The sequence below is a fragment of the Eublepharis macularius genome, chromosome 12 (assembly GCF_028583425.1).
Source record: "Eublepharis macularius isolate TG4126 chromosome 12, MPM_Emac_v1.0, whole genome shotgun sequence".
In the NCBI taxonomy this organism is placed as follows: domain Eukaryota; kingdom Metazoa; phylum Chordata; class Lepidosauria; order Squamata; family Eublepharidae; genus Eublepharis; species Eublepharis macularius.
The window spans coordinates 28,305,991-28,321,744 of NC_072801.1; the positions used below are offsets into that span (position 1 = coordinate 28,305,991).

At 46.0% G+C, this 15,754-nt stretch overlaps 1 protein-coding gene across 1 annotated transcript in view; it reads right to left on the reverse strand.

The window, feature by feature from the left end:
- GRIN2A (glutamate ionotropic receptor NMDA type subunit 2A) overlaps positions 1–15,754 on the reverse strand; it is a 262,766-nt gene that overhangs the window by 45,291 nt on the left and 201,721 nt on the right. The window contains exons 3-7 of the mRNA XM_054993141.1: positions 13,930–14,044; positions 6,910–7,115; positions 6,359–6,527; positions 6,045–6,198; positions 4,057–4,182 (exon numbers count right to left, since the gene is read on the reverse strand). Coding sequence (XP_054849116.1) covers positions 4,057–4,182; positions 6,045–6,198; positions 6,359–6,527; positions 6,910–7,115; positions 13,930–14,044 — 770 coding nt within the window. The remainder of the gene's footprint in view (positions 1–4,056; positions 4,183–6,044; positions 6,199–6,358; positions 6,528–6,909; positions 7,116–13,929; positions 14,045–15,754) is intronic.

Consider the following 15,754-nt stretch of genomic DNA (forward strand, 5'->3'; position numbering starts at 1 on the left):
CCTTGATCTATCAAGGTCTGTCTTGTCTTTTTTGATTAGCCGAGAATCTCCAGGGTTTCAGATCAAGGTCTTTCCCATCACCTCTTATGGGCTCCTTTTAACTGGAGGATTGAACTCAAGACTTTCTGCATGAAACCAACTACAGAAGATTGGATTTACAAATTGCTGTACGTGGCTGAGATGGATAAAATGACAACAAAACTCAAAGACCTTGATCCAGGAGAATATATTGCAGATTGGGGGAAATTGAAACAATATCTAGAAAAAAAATGGGATGTGAAAGGAGGACTGTGGCAGTTTGAGAACTATTAATTTGTGATTTCTTAAATAGAAGAGAGAAGTAACTTTACCATTAATGGGAAAATTTAGTTATTAATTAACCTAAGCTAGTATTACTATTAAGAGACTTTATCAAAAATATACAGTTTAAATAGTGATGTAGAGAATGGATATATTAGTGGATTTGATAGAGTATATATAAGAGAATTTGAATATGCTTAGAGTAAGAGATATAATACATATATGATTTAGAAGAACTTAATGGAAAATAAGTTAAGTAATAAGATAGGTTAAGGGTTGGAAAGCTGTTGGAAGTCTATAAGGAGGGGGGAGGGAAAGGGTGGGGGTTGAAATAAATTAGGTATGATGGGGAGTGTATGTAATAACTATGTACTCACCAATAAAAATTAAAAAAAAAACTTTCTGCATGAAAAGCAGGTGCCCTGCTACTGAGTTATGGTCCCTCCCCTATACCCTGCCTTTCTTTATGTAGTGTATACATGGAGTGTATAAGCCATATCCGGAACTGCCCAGTAAGGTGGGTGCACCATGAACCTTCAAGCTTGGTGCAAATCAATCAACTGGGACTTGGTGCAAGTCAATCAAGCCAATGAATTCCTCCAACAGAAAATCTCTTAATGACGACCAAAACCACTCTGACCTAGATATCAGCCATACACATGCAGAGACTGGATTGGGCACTCCACACACACACCACTAGTCAAGTGGAGAACTGAGCTACAAAGGGATGCTGCCTATGTGATTCTCCAGTACAATTCAGCAACTGGAGCAGCGTGCATGCACACACACACACACACACACACACACACACAGATACATACAGAGCCAAAGTCATGAATCCTGAGACACAGGAAGGGCCTGTCTAGCCCGTGCAACAATCCCATTCATCTCAATGACTCCTGCGCCAGTCCTGCCCGCTACAGAGGCAACAGCTTGCTCATCATTCTCTCGGAGGGCTTCAGTGTTCTCCCATTGACAGTATGGAGTGCACCTTCCCCGACTATGTTCTGGTGCGGCTGAAAAGTGACCCTATTTCGGAGATGTTTTGTGAGGTCTCGTTGCTTGGACTGAGCATTCTCAGAGATGGACTGCTGCATTTTTAACCAGGCTCTCTGTGTTTTACAGGCCTGTTGCATATTTTCGGCTAGATGCCTTGGGAAAGGCTGCCAACGTTTTAATGAAAAGGAGGACGAGAGAGATCAGTGCTCTCAACTCTGGATGGTAGTGGCTCTCCAGGATCTGAGGCAGAGAAAGCTCTTTGTTGCTACTTCAGATCCTTTAATAGGAAACACCAGGAATCGAACCTAGGACTTTCTGCAGACACGACAGGTCGCCTGACCCTGAACCACAGGGCTGATCAGCTGTTTGATGGGAGCGGGAGGAGCAGGCTAATGCTCTCCCCCAAATCCCCCATGCCAAAAGTTGATCAGCACAATCACAATTTCTTTCATAAGGTATTACCATCCCAGAAAGAGCTGGAAGTTGTGATGCTTCTAGAGCTGGTAGTAGAAGAACCAAGCCAGTACCCCCAAGGAAGCATGCAGGGTCCCGAGGGCGGCGGGGGGGGGGGGGGCTCATCAAAGACTGGGTCATTCCCTGCCGTTAAGACCTGCAGCAATTGCAGCAAAACTCCTGGAGAAAGTCCATGAGGAACCAAATGGGGATGGTACACAATCACAGAATCACACTGGTGCGAGTTAAACGTTGTGCTGGGGGCTCCTGAACTGAATCAGATCTGAGCATCGCCAGCCTGCAGCAATGAACTGCTCAACAGAAACCCTCATTTCAGTGGGAACCTTCCTCTCCTATAATCTTAATAACTGATCTAGCCTCCAAACCCAACAGCTTCTGAAAAGACGGTGTTTCCTTGACTTGGGGTGGCCTGGCAGAGATGCGGGCACAATAAATAAATGCAATCAAGCTGACTTCTGGCTTATGAAAATTACTCTCAAGGCCGTTGAAGAGCCGAGAGCACAGCAGCTGATAAAAGTATTATATACGCTTTCCGAGTTCTTGAGATAAGGGCAGTACACAAGCTATTACAAACAAAAGGAAAGGAACAGAAGGTTTCTCTGCCCTCCTCCGCCTCCTGATATAGGAAATTGGAAGAACAAATTTTACACAAAAAGAAAACGTGGCACACTGGTGTTGAAGCAGAGGATCTAGCGGGATAGAAAATGTGTTCCAGATGTCTCAGGCACCGATCAGCCCCGGAGGCTGAGGACATTATGGGCTGATGGCTTCCTTGGGAATGGCAGGCTACCTCTCTGAGAAGGAGCAAATGTTTTGTATTCTGTTTATGTGTGTGTGTGAGTGTGTGTTCGCACGTGCACATGTGCATGTGTGTGTGAGAACTGTTTTCAATTCACTGGTGATTCTACAGATTCACCTTGAATGGTAGTTATATGCAGTATGCACAACATATGACATTTAGACGTATAACTGATATGTTATGGAGAACTCTCCTTTACCAATTCACAAACATCATTGAAAACAGTTAACCAGGGTGATGGAGAGAGGAGGAATCATAGGTTTGATTCACACAAAAGACTGAACCATATACCTCCAGTTTCATTCTTGCCTCCTGTATCCTGGTCAGTATCTTTCATTTAGAATCCCACTGCCAGCTTCAATATGTGGCTCCTAATAGTGGCCTACCTTACAAGACTGTTGTAAGGATGATTTGCATCAGCACCTGGATCAGGGCGGGTCGGCACTGCTATTATTACTGGATCTTACAGTGGGGTTCAGCACAGTCGATTATGGTCTTAATGGTTGGTTCTTGTATGTTCATTGCTGTTTTAATGGTATATTTTTAAGTTTTGTAGTCAAGTGTTGTTTTCACCTGCCCTGAGCCTGTTCGCAGGGAGGGCGGGATATAAATGTCATAAACTAAACTAAGATTCCGTATGTGGAGTACTTTTGAACATGCTATACAAGAGCCAAGTGTTACCTTCCTCTTGCTTTGGGTAAACTGAAGGGCTTTTTTTCAACCGGAACGTGGTGGAACGGACTTCCGGAACCTCTTGAAAATAGTCACATGGGCTGGTGGCCCCGCCCCCTGATCTCCAGACAGAGAGGAGTTGAAATTGCCCTCTGCGCAATCTAAACCCCGCTCTGTCTGGAGATCAGGGGCGGGGCCATGAGCCCATGTGAACATTTTCTCTGAGGGCAACCCACTGAGTTCCACCACCTCTTTTCCCAGAAAAAAAGCCCTGGTACTGTAAGCTGATTTGGAAACAATCAAGCTAGGCATCTGCAAGATATAAATCTATTTTTAAGGTATGTTAAAGCTAGGGGAAGAACTTTTTCCAAGGTCTGAGGCTATCGGCTCCTTTTCAATTGGACAAAATAGATGAGAGGGGTCATGTCTCACATTGGGTAGCCAAATTCCTCCAGTATTTCAGAGCTCACCCACCCACACAATTACTCAAGCTTCGTCAAATTTATGTACTAATTAAAAAATGTGCAGCTTTAATGGACTTTTAAAAAGTCATCATTCTGAGAGTTGGAAGACTCTGAAGAGGGCATTAGCTGATCTCGAGCCTCTCTGCCTTTCACTCCGTGTCTGAAACAATGTGGTGTGTTTTCTCAGACGATGCAATCCCAAGCCGTCTTTTCATGTAAAGAAAGCCTGTTAAACAGGGGTGGGGGCCTACAGAACCAGCCTTGTACTACCTCCATTGTGTGCTCTAATTGTTTCCTAAGAAGGAAAAGGAGCCAAGTCTCTGGTGCGGTGTGGAACACGAAGCTTACCTCTCCCTTGCGCTAAGTTCCGGTTATAGCCTACAGGGCTGAAGTACTCAAACACAAAGACTGCGATGGCGGACACAATCAGCAACATGACAAACATCATCACCCAGACGGAAGCGCTGAAAGGCTCTGCAGAAAGAGAGAAAGAGGAGCACAGGTTATACAATGAGCCTGGTGCGGAGACAGCCAGAGTGACGCGAGCCCAGCAGGCTTGCGGGAGACGATCTTTCCCATCCCCCTCTCCGTATAACCAAAATAGCAGCAGGTAACCTGACAGTGCTTCCACACTTCGGAGCTGCAATGCAGGCTGAAGAGGCTTGGCACTGAAACTTGGGCGATATGCAGGGAATTTAAGAGTCTCACTCATCATGGTGGGCCTGAGGCAGAAGCCAGCCACCATTCTGGGAGGAAATGTGCAAAAACACCTCTCCCAGGAACCCTACTGCAGGATCGATCACCATGTGTGTTAGCTCGATCGTGCAAGCATGTGGGAGGGAAGTACACTGGAGCGAATGTGATTAAAAGGAGAGCATGCAACCTTTCCTTGAATTCCTATTCTCTCCTGCATCTGACGACGAGAACTGTGGTTCTCGAAAGCTTATGCTACAGTAAAGTTGGTTAGTCTTAAAGGTGCTACTGGACTCTTTTCTGTTTTGCTACTGCAGACTAACACGGCTAACTCCTCTGGATCTCTCCTGGGGTTTTCCTAAGGCTGGTTAAAGGCATTTTGTTGCACCAAGCAAGATACACCCATCAACTCCTGTGCTCGCAGCCCTGGCAGCCAACTCCAAGCCAAGCTTCCTTGGCATTGGTGTGGATCCAGTAGTTAGCAATACGGGCCCAGAAGGCAATGCTCACCACCCAGGACACTGACGGCTGGGAGCTGGCCAGTTTCTGCCACGCATCGTGTCCAAGGTAAGTTTGCCAAAAAAGAGCAGTGGACCTTTGTTGAGGTTTACTGATATACATTAAAGACATCTTTCCTTAACCTAAAGCACCAGCAGTCAGTAGAAGGAACAGTCTTCTCTACTGCATGCTGTTCCAACTCAGCACTAAGAAAGCTGCAGGGACTTCACAGTGGATCCTCTCAGACCCTTTTCTGAATCGTTTCCCTTCTGGAGTCCAACGGCCTAACTAAATGACACCTGGTTTACGGGTGCACCTGGGGTCTCGTTGAGCGGAAGTCTCCGGTTGAAAATTATATCCAACCTGTGTTAGTGGCAAGGTTTAGACTGGAACCTCGACATGCAGTGTCAAGGGATCCTCCATTTCCCCACATATTGTATTCCTTACCTGAAACAGCTCTGGGGAGTTACTGTTTGCCCCACTGGGAAAACCTGTACGTACTCATAGGCTACATCTAAGTTGGAATAAAGTTGTAGCCCAGTGGAAAAGGGAAGTGTTTTCACAACTGTCAAAAATGTCTGCAAAGCCCCTGTGAGTCTTTACAACCCAGCTAAAATTATACTGCAAAGGTGTGGGCCTCTCTCTTTGGGAGAGTCTTATCTGGGGAGTGAGATAGCAATATAACCGATAAGCAATCAATAAACTATCACGGAAGGAAATCGTCCGGCAGCTGCAGTCAACACAGTGCCATGCTTTCCTCCAATACTGCAGCTCAGCCCATCTCCTTTTACAAGACAGATCTACGCCCTCTGAGATATTGCCTGGCACCTGAAGAGAAACAGTGACAGCCCTCTGGGTGCTGAACAGGAAGCAGTCAAAGCTGTTTGGCTGGCATCACGGTGACTGGAAGCTGGCCTCTGTCTTTAAAACTATATTAAGCAGATAAGTTTGCTGTCCAAACTTTTTAATGTGCAATTTAAAAGCTGACAGAAATGTGTCACGGAAGTGCGAGGTACATCGGGCAGATTTTTTTTAAAAAAAGTGAAACCTGTCAAAGTATATGGAAGGAAAATATAACAAAACCAAATCTGTCTATAGAAAAATAGGAACAAAAAAAAGGAAAAAAGGAAAAAGAAAAGCCTTACCTAGAAAAGCTGACGGAGACACTGTGCCGTTGCTCCGGGATACCATGACGCTGATCCCGGTCTCCACAAATGGCACGGAAAAGTCAACCACTTCCGAACGTTCTCCATTAATTGTGAGGGAGCCCACAGCCATCACCGCCTGCTTTTTGACTACCTGAGGGTGAAAGAAAGGAAGGGGGTGGTGGGGAAAAGTCCAAGCCAGATGATTCTAGCGTACATAGGGAACCCCACCAAGTCCCAGGCCAATTCAAAGTGTGTGTGTGTGTGTGTTGTCGAGTTTTGACTGAAGAGCTTTTTTCCCTAACAGAACTTACTTCACCGATCATTCCGTTCCACTCATTATTAATCTTTTTGCCGTGCTTCCCGTTGGTCACCAGGTAGAGGTCGTAGGTGAACTTGATGGCCTTGGAGAGTTTCTTCAGGATGTCAATGCAGAATCCCTTGCAACACTTCTTCACATTCCGCCCAGCCTTGGTGATGTTGCTGGGACCACAAACAAATGACAACCTGTTATGCTTTTCAGTGCAGAAAAGATTTTCCTCAGACAGGATCCCTGTGGAAAGAGGTGGGTGCACCACCACGAATATCCTTTGAGGAGCAGGCAGAGGGTCTTTATCTCGTGGGGTTTGGAAATCTCATGCTATTGGGATTTGGAGGGAAAGAGGCCCAACAGCTAAGGCAGCCTACAGAAGAGCCTCTTGGAGATTTGCGGATCTGAGGAAGAACAGGCCACTCTTTGGCTCTGTAGCATTAACTACATTTTCTTCCAAGGCTTGCTCCTCAAAAGAGCAAATGGAAAGAACAAGCATGTGGGGGAAATTCTCAAAAGAACTAATGTAAGAACTGGGTCAAATTATGGACTTACTTAATGACGACAAACTTCCGGCACGGCACAGTGTTCTTCACACAAGTCTCCGTCAAGGGATCCATGTCCTCCACGATGACAAAGGGGGCTTCTTCCAAGGTGACGATGCTCAGATGGTTGTTATCTGGATCACTGTCATTGAAGGAATTGAACCGGGGCCAAACAGAATACTTGTGGCTCAGCGTCTTGTTCTCCCATTTCCCAACCTGCAAGGCAAAGAGGCAAAGGCAGCTGAAAGGCCAACAATCACAGCCTGTTGGTCTCCAAAAGCAAACCAGAACAGCACATCTCACAAGTGTTCTAAACAAACATATGCTCACAGTCAGAACACTGGCCCATCTTGCCTCAGAGCTTACTACAGATGCTCCAACAGCCTCCAGTTTGGCTCATGGTCTGTTTACCAGCCACAAAAAGGGAACTAACATTTCATTGATCCGTTTATGCACTACCAGCTCAAACCTGTTCATCCCGTTACATGCCATGTATTCAAAATGTACAGTACAGTGCAATAGACAGTGTTTCACACACAGACGTTCTTACACAAACCAATAGAATTCAACAGCCCTCTCCCATATCCACAGACCTGTCACTACATGCTGCTTGGCAGTCAATTGTATGAATCAACAGCCAACAGATAGCTGTAGCTAGCTGTTAATCGGAACACATTTGTTGACTGTTTCAGAGCCTTCTGAGGGCTTTGCAAGATCCTTACAACAGTCTTGTAGGGTAGGCTAGGGATATATTATTACTAGAGGGCTCATGTTGTGGGGGGGGGGGGTGGGAATAAGCCAGAAGCATGGCTGTTTGCTTAAAAGGACATCTACAGGGACATCCAAAGCACAATTAAATCAAAACCTTCTAAGCCCACTAACTTTGAAGTACAGTTGCCAGCTCTGGGTTGAGAAATTCCTAGAGATTTGGGAGTGGAGCCTGGGGAGGGCAGAGTTTGGATAGGAGCGACCTCATTGTGGTATAATGCCACAGAGTCCCCTCCTCCAAGTATGCCATTTTTCCCCCAGGGGAGATGATCTATGTCACCTAGAGGTCATTTGTAATACCAAGAAATATCCAGGCCCACCTGGAGGTTGGCAACCCACTTCAAAGGGTATAACCTCTGCTTAGGGTAGCACTGATCGAATCCACATTCACCCATTACCCGCATGTTTATCGGATCTCCCGTTTCTTTTTTGGAAATTTGGAAGCATGTGGAAAGCTTTCGTGGGCATTTCCTATGCAGGACAGTTCAGTGCTTGAATTTTACTGAAGTTTCACTTCCCTGGAGTGTCATTATGTTCCCAATAGTCACTGGCCGAATCCACATTCACCCCACACCCGCATTTTCCGCTTTTGCGGGCGAGAACAAATCTTCCCGACCTTTTAAAATTTTTTTTATTGTTTTAAAATTACTTTTCCGTTATTTCGATCTTGCCTTATAAAGAAACATCTTTGAAGATGTTTGTGTGCCCGCATGTCTCGTGCCTCATTTTCCTTGTGTGAGGTTATAGAACATCATCCCTGACAGTTTTCGAGGAAATGTAAAATGTCATTGTGGACCGATTATAACTTGGGGGAAACATGGAGGAGTGATGGAGGTCCTGCTCTGTGTTTTCTTAACTTCGAATGATTGATTCACCGTAATTTCAATATTACAGTAATATAAAATAAAAAAAAATAAAAAACAGTTAAAAAGGAAGTTTCGCGAGTCCGTTCTGAGGATGGATTCACCCCAAAATGATTTTTCAAACTACCAGATTTGATTCAGAAACAGCATAATCAATCAGTCCAATGCTATGAAGTCAAAAACAGTCTTTTGCAGACTACGGAGCACTTGCAAGTTGAATCAGCCAATAGGAACTCTCGGAACAGCCGGAGAGACAGGAAGGGGGGTGGTTTTTAAAAAAACCACGTAAATTGTGCGTTGGCCCGTTCACGGCCACCGTGAAACTCCCGTTGAAAACCTGTGACCACATATTCGGGAGAAATGCGAATGCAATGCGTCTGTTTAATGAGGTAATGTGACCGGCACTCGGGATTGCGTGGGGAATGCGGGGAACATGCGACTTAGAATGAGTAATGTGGATTTGACCACTGTTAGGAATTCAGAATAAAATATCCTCTCCTTGCATAGATCAATTCCAGAAGCCTCTGCTGAACCATCAAAATTAAGAGCACAGAAGTAAAACACTAAAGTGGATTCTTATTACGTGGCCGTCGGAAAAATGATAGAGAGAGGCTGGGTATAAAACTCCCCCCAGATGGAACACAATGGAACAGCGCTAATCAATGTGAAGGAATGAATATTCCCCTTTATTGCACACTAAAAGATATTCATAGATCTTTCCATTTTATAAGCTCGGACATAATTCTCAAAAGAGTGCTTGAAGCATTGGCTAAGAAGGATGATGTACTATGTTTCTGGGAGGTCTAGGTTGCGGGGATTGTAAAAAAAGGAAGGAACAATTACCAGAAGGGGAGCCATTTCAAGGAGGACAAACTCCGTGCCGTGTTGTTCACACACAAGACCAAACAACCAGAAGAGGAGATGTCCCCTAACCTCAGCCAGCAGGCTTTGAGGACCCAAGCCAGCACTTGGGAAGTGTGGGTCTCAACAGCTGTGCTGCTCTCTTGAGTAGCAAAATAGCTTTTCGCTGTTGTTTGCTCCCAGAATTATCGAACAGTCGAAGATGGACTGCATCTGGATGTGGAAGCTCAATTTACTTCCTTCCTTTATTCACACCTCTGCCTTTCTCCCCAATGGGGACCCAAAGTGGCTTGCCTTGTTCTCCTGTCCTCTACTGGATCCTTGCAACAGCAACCCTGCAAGTTAGGTTAGGCTGACAGTCTGTGATTGGCCCACGGCCACCCAGCAAGCTTCCATGGCAAAGTGGGGGTTTGAACCTGGGGTGTCCCAGTTCCGACACTCTAACCACTACACCAGCCTGGTGCCAACTTTAGCTCTCATGGCTAAAAACTGAGAGGCCTGTCCATCATGGAACTATCGAAGGGCGCAACTACAGTGGCCTCCTCAGCAGATTTACACCCTTCTAAGTCCATTGAGGTCAATGAGCTTGCAAGGGGTAATTTTGCTTAAGATGTTCCTGGAAGCCTGGCTGCACGATTATTATTTTTAAAGCTTTTTTCTTTTCTTTTCCAAATGCCGCCGCAGGGGCTGCTCATTCATGTGGAAGAACAGAATGGAAGCCTGTTTTAACCCTTTCCCTGCATATCATTTCCACCCACTCCCCAGCGGCTTTTCTTTATTTGGTTTTTATCCCACGTTTCTCCAAAGAATTCAGGGCGGCTTATGTTTTATCCACACAACAACCTCATGAAGTGAGCTAAGTTGAGAGAGGGTGTGGTCTGCAGGCATCCAAAGAAGCTGGAAGAAGATCTGAACCTACATCGGCCCGACACTCGAACCACGTCACGGTGCTGGTGCTTACTCCCTCTTAGGACAGACTAGGAGTTTTGCCTTTTGTCAGTGGCCATCAATAGGAAGCAGCGAGTTCCATAAGGTAATGATGCATGGCATGAAGAAATAATTTCTTTTGTCTGTCCTGGATCTAATGCCCATCAGCTTCATTGCGTAACCCCCACGCATATACACACGCACATTCTAGAGTTTTGAGAGAGGAAGGAAGGAAATGCTCTTGATCCACTTTCTCCACATCGGGCAAATGGTTATAAATCTCTCTCGTGTCGCCACTTAGTTATGTTTTATTTTCTGTAAGCACCCTTGATCATTGTTGGTCGTCGTATACAGCTGCAGGGGAGGGAAGGCAGCATGGCACAGCCCAGTACTCCAAATGCAAGCTCTATTTTCAATCATCTCTCCTGGCTTGGGTGGAAAGGTTGATCCTCCAGCACAGCAAGAAGTAGCTCAGTGTTACAGTCTAGCTTTGGGGCTTCTTGTTAAGCACACAGGCTACACATTTTGGCAACCAGAAAAAGTCCCTGGCATTCTCAGCCCGAACTGGATTCTATGTGGCACCGGTCACCACTGGCCACAGCCCAGTCTTGTCAGATTTCAGAAACTAAGCAAGCTCGGTATCTGGAGGGGAGACCACCAAGGAAGATCCTGCAGAGGAAAGCAGTGGCAAGTGGCTTCTGCTTCTCATTGGCTTTGAAAGCCCCTCGCTGGGGCTGTCATAAGTCAGTTGTGACTTGGTGGCATTTTACATGCACACACATACAGGCTGATTCCGCACACGTTGGATAATGCACGTCCAATCCTCTTTATAGATCATTTGGAATGGATTTTTTTGTGTGCGGAACAAAAAATCCACCTCAAACGATTGATAAAGTGCATTGAAAGTGCATTATCCAACGTGTGCGGAATCAGCCACAGTTGCAGAAATGCCTTCCGGAAGCTGACCCTCGGGGCCTGCTGCTTTCAACCAACAGCTTTACTTCATCCTTCAGACGCCACCCGCCTGACCCTACAGCCCGAATCCTCCTACCGGCTAGGCCACCCAAACAGATCAGTGCCACCCCCTCATTAACTGAGCTCAGTTTAATGCATTATATATTTCCACGTTTGTCAAGAGGCCTCCTGTACAGCGCTATGCCCTTGAAATCTGCCCCCCCAACAAGATTCTTGAACATCACAGCTATTATGCACCAAGAATCGTGATTACGGTGAGTTAACGCTCTTCAGCTTTAATTACGGCCCATATGGAAAAACTTGCCGATCTCTCGAAGCTAAAACAGCCCTTGAGGGAAAAAGTGTTGAGAGAGAGTGTGACTCAGGCCAGGAATGACACAGTAAATGGAATATAGAAATTATTCAATGTGACCAGCGACACTTGGCTTTTTCCTCTCCCCCCCCCCCATTTAGTTACAGATGAGATTAATGAGGACGCCGAGCTCTAGCAGAAGAGGTGGTCAAGCGGCAACCGCAAATTAATGGAGAACTAAATCGAGTTCAAATCCAAGCCTTTCCTTGCTGCTTGGAAATCAAATGCCAGCATTCCCTCCTCCCCTTTTAGCACAATGGGGCCACAAGGCACGCAAAGATGTGAAAGGAACACCCAGCAGCTGCAGCTGTGGGAGTGGAGGGAGGAGAGGGGGAGACTGAAAGGGTAACAGGTGCGAACGCGACATTCCGCCCTCAGACACACAGCCCTTTATCAGCACCCACCACTGGACCGAGACTGATGCCACAGGAGGCTACATTAACCTTCATTATGATTAGACTTCTTCCTCACCCCTCGGACTTGCCTCCTCCTCCTCCCTCCACGCCCACTGGAGGCTCCAAATAAATCCACTGAAAAGGAACAGTCCGTTAAAATTCACATTGGTGCTGAGCCACTGGCATTTAAAAAAGGTTAATTATCACCATTAATATTATTACTTTAAAACCCCTCACAGCTCCAGTTCATTCAGATGAAGAAAAAGTCGGGAGGCGTTGGACCCAGAGGACCTCCTCAAGAGGAAACTGCCAGGGGGAAAGGCCCTGATCCTTGGCGCCAAGCTAAATCACCACATTATTTAAAGCAAAGCCTCTCCAGAGATCTAGACCCCTTGCAGGGCTGTGGGAGAAGTCAGAGTGTGTGCCCCCCGCTACCTGCAGGAGTGGCCTGGAGAAAGTGCAGGGTCGCCCCGGCAACATGGCTGGGCAGCTAGGAGGCCGCCCTGCAGATGAACACAGCTCATCCCCCCTTGCAAGGCATGCCCCCCTCCTCATCCACCGGGGGTGTCAGGTCCCCCAACCACTCTCACGGCAGGCTCGAGGCCAACCCAGCTGGGAACCCCTGGCAGGTGCCTCCCTTGAGGTGGGGCAGTTACCGCACACACCTCTCGCTGCTGGCTGCACTTCCAAGGGGGGCCAGGCATCGCGGCCATTGATGAATGCTGTCAGGGTCGTTAGAGGAACAGCAGAGCATGCGCTCCTGACTTGCCTGGCTTGGCCACTGGCGTAGCTCTCCTGCAAAAGTCCTTAGGGAGCAGACAAGCAGTGCCATAGGCACTCTGGTGTGCAGGCACCAGTGGCACTGTGGGCTTCAGGAATGCACCGCCCATCTTCTTGATCACCAGAATGTGCGTATCCTTAGACCCCGCCAAGGTTGGATCATTAACATGACCAATTTGTTGAGTACAGAAGCACTCACAGTTTGCTCCTTGACTGTGCCAGCACAGTTGGAGGCAGTCCCCCAATCTTCCCCCAAAAGATCTTCCTAGCAGGCTTAATATTTTGCAGCTTCCCAAATTACATCAAAAAACTCCTACAACTCCCATCAATCTCACAAATTCAATTAGTTCTGAGCATGAGCCAACATCAGCCTATGTGAGAACAGAGGCAACCAAGGGTGGAAATACACGTTACTAAGTAGTTAGGGACGCTCAAGTGAACCTCATTTCCCCACTCCAACTTTCCATGCACTCACTTGCACAGTCACGCTTCAATTTGCTCTGCGCGAATACATTCTCACATTCGATATCAGTTCCTCCTCAACTGCTAGAAGTATCCCAGTTTCCCCCACCTCCCACATCCATTCATTGAATTGCAGATCTTGACACTTTTGCACACATTAAAGAAATGCAAACTGGCAAGTCAAAGGAGCCTACAGTACTTGTTCTAGCAGCGAAGAACTCACTTGCAGATGCAATCATACAAAGGGAGCTCCCATGAAAGCAGCATTTACATGTGCCAAGCAAGAACAGCCGGCACGTGAAATGAGGACCACACATAAAATCCTGTACTTGAGCATCCCCAGGTTACTCGCAATATGTATTTCTACTTCAAGTGTGCACATGTAAATGCACTCAAAATACTGAGCACTTCAAATTGCAAACAAATCGGCAATGCAAATGCATAGGGTGCTCAACTGGAGCATTTGTGGACACAGTACGTTTAATTTTTGAGTACATCGCTTGTGCCGATCACAGCATTGTTACACGAAAGATCTCCGCTGCTTTCCAGGAGGCACAACTGCCCCTTTCCATGTGTCTTCCTTCGCTTGTGCAAAACCCAAAAAGGACCTCAGGGAATAAGAAAGCAAACTCTGCCCTGAGTCTCACCTTCTCCCACTCCCGTGTCTGATTCAACACGATGACCACCAATCTGGGATGTGCTTGGTAGCCATCTTCGGTGAAGGATAAGTCCTTCCCTTCCCAGGTCACATTCATCATAAACCTAGAAAGAAAAGAAACGTTCAAAGGGGAAATTAATGAGCTGTCCAACAATTAATGAGCAAGCTAATTCAGTCATTGGATTAACTCTGATGAAACACAGGCAATAAATCCTCTCTTTGCTACAAAACCCTTTTTGGGCCAAAATCAAATCCTCCATGTCCGTGTTTGGGAATTAGTCCTACTAAGATCAACAAGGCTTAATTCCTGAGCAAGGGTGAATGAGCAGCCTGAAGGGACTGGGAAAGCATCCTTTGAAGAGGCAGCCAAATTATTATGTAGATGTGGCCCAAACTGAAACGGCATGCCACTCCTTATCCTCTTGCCCAACACCATTGAGACAGACAATGCGAGAAGACCAAATAACAGGGAGGTTCCATGACTTTCTGCCCCAAATGCAAAAAAATCATCTTTTCTATGACAGAAAAGTACCCCAAAGCGGTGGAAGGTTCAAAAAGCTATCAAGAAGAGCTTCAAAGATGAAGAAGCCCAAGTATGCTATAGTTTAAAGTAGTTATGAATGGATACAAGGGTGGGGGAGAGAAATGACTGGGTGAGCAAAATGACGTGCAATTAAGCTGACAGCAGATGATGCACAATTAAGCCAAGAGCACAAACAGGACGCAAATCTGCACTGTACCATTAGAGAGCCGTGGTGCTTTTCAAATGAGGACCACGATGTGTGGTTAAGCCCTCTGCTACTGATCATGAGCATAAAATCCAAAATAATTTGAATCTGCATTGCCAAAACTGCTTGTTCATTTTTTAAGGTAAGTGACCCTTCCCCCACCCCCCTTGCCCCCAAATATATATTGGCAGAATTCAGGAAGATAGAAACATCTATGAAAATAAAAGATGGCTTTATCACTGCCAGACCAAATGGACCATTAGCTCGTTATAGTAGTTGTGATTCCTACAAAAGGGGAACTGAAGAGAATTACTAATTTGTTTACATGATTTGTAAGCTGTTTTTGTCCCTCAAATTTGGATGCAGACTGCTATTTAGAACGCAACTCTGCCTATGCTCCCTTTAAGCTCATGGAATTAGTTTTGTAAGTTTTTAGAACTACCCAAAGGAAAGATTGTCAACCTTAGCTTTTTCTGCTATCTTTGTTTGGCAATTTTATACTTCATTGCTTTGTGCAACCTCACGAATTATGCTTCCCCCTTCCTTGCAGGGAAACATTCAAGGATGATATGATACAGAGGCAGATGTTTCTATGTTGATTCTAGAGGCAGGTTTGTGCAATCAAAACTCTACCCTGGCTTATGTGACAAGTTCAAAGTATATCCAAGCATGTCTTGTAGAGAATGTTGATCCAATTCCCCCGTTAAATGTCCGGATCAATTTCTAATCTATGGCACCAAGTACATATAAAAAGGGAAGGCACAGACTGAAATGTTTGTTTGTTTCATTTATACCCTGCCTTTCTTTCCAAAGTGGCTTACATCATTCTCCTCTCCTTCATTTTATACTTACAACAACCCTGTAAGGGAGGTTAAGTTGACAGTGTCTGACTGGCCCAAGGTTACCTGGTGAGCTTCCATGGCAGAGCGGGGATTCAAACTTGGATCTCCCAGATCCTAGTCAGATACTGGAAAAGGTGACTATATTCTTTGCTGGGCAGGTGGCTGGAATGAACCTGCTTAATTGCAGAGATTCTCTTCCGAGGCCTTGTGGCATGCCCACACCTTCCAAGACACAACAGGAGGC